At 38.7% G+C, this 7,265-nt stretch overlaps 1 protein-coding gene across 1 annotated transcript in view; it reads right to left on the bottom strand.

Moving 5' to 3' along the window:
- Window positions 1–455: 455 nt before the first annotated feature.
- The window catches only part of NADK2 (NAD kinase 2, mitochondrial), a 108,548-nt gene continuing 101,738 nt past the window's right edge, over window positions 456–7,265 (bottom strand). Inside the window, exons 8-9 of the mRNA XM_006876551.1 lie at window positions 5,244–5,367; window positions 456–863 (exon numbers count right to left, since the gene is read on the bottom strand). Of these exons, the coding sequence (XP_006876613.1) occupies window positions 725–863; window positions 5,244–5,367 (263 nt within the window). The 3' untranslated portion in view covers window positions 456–724. The remainder of the gene's footprint in view (window positions 864–5,243; window positions 5,368–7,265) is intronic.

The following is a 7,265-nucleotide window of genomic DNA, read 5'->3' as shown; positions in this document are numbered from 1 at the left end:
TATGACCTAAATTAGCTAGTAGGTATTTAGGATATTTGTTAACACCATGATTTTGTCCTTCTATATGTGATTTACCCAGCATTGTTGAAATTAACTTGAACTAAAGTCAACTAAATGAAAACACTGATCCATTAATAACTTCAAAAGTGATTGTTGAAACTTAAATCAGTAGAATAATAACAGCATTATATCCTGAAATTAGAAAATCATTAGCATATTTAAAAGCACATTTACCTATTCAATTAGGTCAACAGCAGGATTTATCAAAATTCTCCATCAACATCAAAATGTTTTTAAAAAAATCTTGATATTTTTTAAGGTTCTATAAAAAATATGCACTAATCAAATGATATGTGTTTGATCTGACCAATTTCACAAATCTAGGAAAAAAGGAAAGGAAAAGAAACCTGACCAGTTAAATTTCCAATCCTGAACATTAGGCCCTTTCTTAGCACTATCAGCACTCTTGGTTCCCAATTATAAGCAATATAGAAATTTCACTAAGATCAATTCTAATCAGTTTAGTCCATCTACTTTCTTACTGAGCATCATTTCCATCACAATCCAACAGAAGAATAACACAAATCTCATTTCTTGGTCACCTTTGAACCCAAGGCAACCAGTCTCAACAATAAGCAAAAAATGTTGCTTTATAGCCAGTACTCTGTTTCCACAGTTTAAAAAAAAAAAATCCAGTCATAAATCTGTCATCTGAGAAAATCCTTCACTGTTCTAACAGCACAGTTCGGAGTTCATCTTCTTTCCTGATCATCATTGAAGCTATTGCTCCATCATTAAATTCAAAAGAAGTTCCTCCATCCACAACCATACAGGCATCCCAACAACGAGAACGAACACAAACCCTAAACAGAAAGAGATATCTCAGTAAATATTAATGCTCTTAACACTAAATAACTTCATTATGACCTGACTTATGTAAACTAATGGATCATTCAGCTTTGCTTTTAAATATCAAGTTGAAGTGAGAATTGTAAATGCAGACAGTCACACTCTTGTTTAATATTTAAAATATTTGTAGTGATAATAACTGTTTTAATAGCCAATCACATGAAAACAGCTCATGACTTCCATTAAGTCTAAACTTGTTCATCGATAAATGTTTACGCATACAGTGTTATCTTGGGCATTTAACTTTGAATCTTAAGATATAACAGCACAAATTATTAGTGTACAGCACAATGAACACACAGTGTCATCACCCAAGTCAGGAATGCTACCCAGCTCTCCAAACCCCGTTAACTCCTATCCTAGTCACTACCTCCTACCCAAGCATAACCATGATTCTAACTTCTGTCCCCATAACAGTAGTTTTGTCTGTCGTCTAACCTTATATAAGTGCAAGAATACAATATATATATTTGTGTCTGGTTTTCTTTTGCTAAACAGCACGGTTGTGAAATTTATCTATGTTACTACACGTAGCAGTAGTTTGTTCACTTTCAGTGCTGTGTAGTCCATACTTTATGAAAATACCAAAATGTCTAGTCTACTATTTGTGCACATTTTGGTTTTTGGCTCTTGGAAGTAGGCTCACTATGAATATTTTTTGTATGTTTTTTGGCACACACATGAATTATGTATTTCTGTTCCAGTTGCTCCACACCTTGCCAACAAATAATAGTTTGCTCATTCTGGTAGGTATTGTATTCTGTATTTTTAATTTGCTTTTTCTTGATAAATAATACATCTTTTCATATGTTTACTGAGCATCTGGGTATTCTCCTTTGGGAAAAGCTTGCCTGAAACAGCCCTTTTTTCACTGGGTTTGTTGTTGTTGTTAGGTGCCATCGAATTGGTACCGAACCACAGCGACCTTATGCACAGCAGAATGAAACACTGCCCGATCCTGGGCCAACCTCACTATTGTTGTCACACTTGAGTCCATCGATGCTGCCACTTGGCCAATCATTTCATTGAGGGTCTTCCTCTTTTCCTCTGACCCTCCACCTTACAAAACATGATATCCTTCTCCAGCGACTGGGCCCTCCTGACAATATGTTCAAAGTATGAGAGCCGAAGTTTGGCCATCTTGGCCTCCAAGGAGCACTCTGGCTGCACTTCTTCCAAAATGGTACTGGTTCTTTTGGCAGCCCATGGCACTTTCAATATTCTCCTCCAACATCATAACTCAAATGCATCAATTCTTCTATGGTCTTCCTTATTCACTGTCCAGCTTTCACATGCATATGAGGTTATTGAAAATACCATGGTTTGGGTCAGGCACACCTTAGTCTTCAAGCTGACATCTTTGCTCTTCAACATTTTAAAAAGGTCTTGTGCCTAATGCAGTACATCGTTTGATTTCTTAACTGCTGCTTCCATGAGTGTTGATAGTTGCTTCAAGACGAATGAAGTCCTTGACAATTTCAATCTTTTCTCCGTTGAAAAGAATGTTGTTTATTGTTCCAGTGGTGAGGATTTTTGTTTTCTTTACATTGAGATGTAATCCATACCGAATGCTGTGTTCTTTGAACTTCATCAGTAAATGTTTTAAGTCCTCTTCACTCTCAGCAAGCAAGGTTGTATCATCTGCATATCACAGGTTGTTAATGAGTCTACCTCCAATCCTGATGCCAGGTTTTCACTGGATTACTTGTCTTTTTTTCATACTGGTTCGTAGGAATCTGTATGTATTATATATTATGGTAGTCCTAGTATGGTACTGTAGAATAAGCACTGAATGGTTAACCTCAAGGCTGACAGTTCAAACCTACCACTTACTCTTTGGAAACCTATACAGAGTCACTATCAGTCAGAACTGACTCAACAGCACTTAACAACAACATATTATACGAGCAAAAGTTCTCTTGTAAGACCTGGTTAACAAGCAGTAGGATGAGACCTGGGGACTCCTGGGACCAGGGGCTGGGACATGGTCCCAGAAGACTAGAATGGAGTGTGAAGCATCCTGCTGATATGAAGTGAGGGGAGATGCACAAGAACACCCATACTTGCAGATACCCATTTGACCTGGCATCAATGGCTGGATGATCAGAATGTGACTTGAGGAAGAAAGAAGATGAAGAAGAAAGCAAAAGAATAACCTACCACAAATGGATGAACTTGATATATGCTTGTGGATGCAGTATGACAAAGGAGTGTATAAATCTTTACAGTGAGGATCATTTCCACCACCCACCCCCGCCCCCCAAAATGGGGGCACTACAAAGGCAAGAAGTGACTGGCTTACAATCTTTCAATAGGGAACCTAGCTCTACAGGATACAGGGAAGGGTAGAACCGCCACTGAATTGTTTCCAACCTGTCTGGATGGGGTTGATAAAAGGTGAGGGGGGAAAGGACTCCTGTGGTTCAACAGAGAATGATTGCTATACGGTCTGACAGTGAGTGTTGGAAAGGTAAGTGTAAATGTTTGGTAACAAAAGGAGGGGAGGGGCTGATTTTGCAGTCCAGGAGTGGAGATCCCTGGGACTATCAAGGGAGAAAAAGAAAGTACGAGAGCCTGTCCGGGGAGGCAGTGACACTAAGGGATGGAGGCAGAGACGATGACATGGACAGAGGGAGAGGGGTTGTATGGTGGCAGCTGGGGTGGGGGGGTATGTGTGGGTTATATCATGTGGTTGGTTGATGATGCATGCAGGGGATTGTGACCACTGAAATGAAACAAAATATGATAGGATGAATGCAAAGATAATGTTCACCCACGTAAATTAATACATAATTCACAATAAAAAAAAAGTTCTCATGTAAGAAGACTGTATCTTTAAGGAGTTGTTATAGTCTCACCCAAACTGAGCATACATTTGTTGAGTCATCAAAATTAATTATCAAATAAATAAAGTGAATTTTATTAGGCTGAGCTTTATTTTTAGTGACTTTCCTGGGAAATAAACCAAAATGTATTCATTCATACAAAGAAAATATACAGTTGCAGTGCAGTGAAATATTTCATATAGCTCTTCACCCATAGTCTTCGTAACTCTCAGCAGACGTTTTTGCCCTGCTAGATCTGGGTAAGAAAAGTTGGGCAAAGATGCTGGTAGGATCTCATAGGCACGCGAACACAAGGTCAGTATAAATTGCAAGGTTGGCAGTTCAAATCCACCAGCAGCTCCCTGGACACTCTATAGAGGGTCGCTGTGAGTTGGAACCGACTGGTAGGCACTAACCAACAACAAAAACCATCAAAGAAGAGCAGCCTGAAGTAGAGCACATCGTTGGACCCCAAATCCCTGTTCATGAGTCTCTGTGCCACTAGAGGAGCTTTGTCACACTGTCCCAGCAGAGGCCTGCCTGTACGCATGGCTGAGAAGAGGTTGTCCTGACTCGAAGAACTGGGCCCTGAACATTTTCTGATTCTGTATCATCACTACTGGTTTACTTCCCTAATAAACCCCAAAACTGTGTGTACGGTATCTGAGTTCTGTGTGGTTACCACAAAGAATTGTTGAACTCAGAAGAAACACCAAGACTGTTGTGGGAGCGATGGTCTGGGGCACATTTTAACAGTAAAGCAGTCATTTATGCTTTCAACTGTTCTTTGCTGTCTTGAACGAAATGACATTTTCTTAGAACATTACAAAATAAGAAATTATATTCATTTTTAAATTATCTTCTTCTCCAGGTTGTAGAGGAGCTCTGGTAGCGTAGTGGTTACAAATCAGGCTGCTAACTTCAAGGTCGGCAGTTTGAAAGTACCAGCTGTTCCACGGGAGAAAGATGAGGCTTTCTGCTCCCGTAAAGGTTTACAGCCTCAGAAACCCTGTACAGGGTCGCTGTGAGTCGGAACGACTCCACGGTACTTAACAACAACAATAACAACCAGGTTGTAGTGGTGGGGGGGCGGAGGCAGGCAGAGCTGAAGTAAATCTAAATGAATGTTACTCTAAAAAGTGTATTGCTAAACAATTTTGGTTGTATATAAATGCTAATTGTGCTTTAATTGCACAGTTTATGCAAAAGAAGGTGTTTTTCAATCCATTTCCTTTCATAATGACAGGATGATTTTAATGTTTGTATCTCAATACATTAAAAACAAACATATCCATAGGACCAACAAAATATAGTTTATGCCCCTTCTAGTCACTAAGTTTTTTATTTCCATAAAATGACACAATAAGTTACAAAGAAAATATCTTTTAGCCAACTTATCATGCCTCATCTACTTTTTAATTTTTAATGAGTAAACTGCATGAAATTAAATACTCTTAAAACCAAACCAAGTATGTATGAGAGATGAAAAGACAGACTGTAGAAACTTACTTGGAGGAGAAACAACGCTGACGACTACTTGAGAAAACTCTGTTTGCTATTGGTTCTCGAATACTGAAAAGTATTTTTGGTTCTTCTGGACTGTACAGCAGCGATTCATTATACTCATTTGTTACTACAAAGAAAAATACTGCAAAATATTAGTACATTAAATGCAAAAGTCATTTCTGAGAATACAAAAAAAAGATGATAAAAGGAAAAGAATACTGATTTTTAAAATAGATGCTACCCTCAACTTAAAAGTATTCCAAAGGTCTGTTTCATAGCATACAGTACACCACACATCCCACTAACACACACAAATAAGAACACCCAAACTTATGAGGATTATGTTCAAAATTAGCCCACAGAAGTCTACGTCACCTAGAATACAGCAGAAATAGAGTCGGGTGGGTGGGGGGATATACTAATTACACAGAGTCTCGGTCTGGTGCTGTGGGATAATGCACTGGACTGCAAAGTCTATTTGAATTGCAAGCAGTTCAAATTCATGAGCTGCTCCTCGGAAACCTTATTCAGGGTCGCTATGAGTCTGAATTGACTCGATGGCACTTAACAACAACAACTAAAAAAAGAGGGAGACCCCCAATTAGATGGATTGACAGTGTCAGTGGCACTGGCCTCAAATTCAAACCTAACTGTGATTGTGAGACTGATGCAGGACCGGGCAGTGTTTTGTTATGTGGTACATCAGGTTGTTATGAGTCAGAACCTACTCAACAGCACCTAACAACAATAGCTAATCATTAAAAATAAAGGAACCAATCGTTGTTATTCGTTGCCACTCACGGAGACCCCAGGTGTCTGCGCCACAGCATTTTCAATGACGCTGATTCTTTTGGAAGCAGATCACCAGGCCTTAGTTCTGAGCTGCATGAGTGGGTTTGAGCCACCAACTTTTCACTTAGTAGTCCAGAGCTTAACCATATGTGCCACACAGGACCTCCTGGCCAGAGGCACTGAAAAATAGATTTTCATTTGGCATATTCTCCTGCCAAGTTCTTCTCAAAATACCATGTCAAAGATTTTATAAGTACAATTTTATGTTAATAGTCTTGATATAAAATGCTGTCTCAAACATTAACAAATTACATGCTTTTTCCAATGAAACTGTCATTACTTAAGAAATTTTTAGAAATACTTGGGACCTGCTTTCTCTCTAACTAAGAGACACATGAGGATTGGCATGCAAAGCACATATTGGTTAAAGACAACAGTACAAAGAAATCAGGCATGAAAGAAAGTTTAATTGAGCACCATATTAGAATTAAAAAACTTAAAAATTAAAAAGTAAACAAATAAAGAAATTATAAAACTATCAGATAATCTACCTGATTTACTAAAGTTGCATTTGAATCATTTGACTCTTTAGAAAAATCAAATACATCCTCAAAAATAGAACTTTGCCTTTTTGGAAACATTGACAAAATGTGTTAATTCAGATGGAAATTCCAAAAGAGTAGTTTCAAAATATGTAGAATGGTAACTGAAACATTAGCATTCACTACATTGGATGATAATATTGAAAGTGCCATGGTCTGCCAAAAGAGCAAACAGATCTGTGTTGGAAGAAGTATAGCCAGATTACTCCTTGGAGGCCAGGATGGCCAAACTTTGTCTCTTATACTTCAGACATACTGTTAGGATGGACCAGTCGCTGGAGAAGGATATCATGTTTGGTAAGGTGGAGGGTCAGAGAAAAAGAAGACCCCCCAGCAAGATGGCTTGGCCAAGTGCAGCATTGATGATGCAAGCGTGGCAACAATTGTGAGGTTGGCCTAGGATTGGGCAGTATTTCACTCTGTTGTACATAGGGTCACTATGAATCAGTACTGACTTGATGGCACCTAACAACAACAACAACTTCTCAAAAGAGCCACAGTCAACCAGAAGTAAAGCTCTCTACGTTTAGGAGAAAAGTCAATGACATAGTCTTTGTTGTTGTTAAGTGCCATTGAGTCGGTTCCGATCCATAGCGACCCTGAACAGGGTTCCCGAGGCTGTAAATCTTTA

The sequence above is a fragment of the Chrysochloris asiatica genome, unplaced genomic scaffold (assembly GCF_000296735.1).
Source record: "Chrysochloris asiatica unplaced genomic scaffold, ChrAsi1.0 scaffold00390, whole genome shotgun sequence".
Classification (NCBI taxonomy): Eukaryota; Metazoa; Chordata; class Mammalia; order Afrosoricida; family Chrysochloridae; genus Chrysochloris; species Chrysochloris asiatica.
Note: the sequence above shows the minus strand (reverse complement) of the source record. Positions and strands in the feature narration are given on the sequence as shown.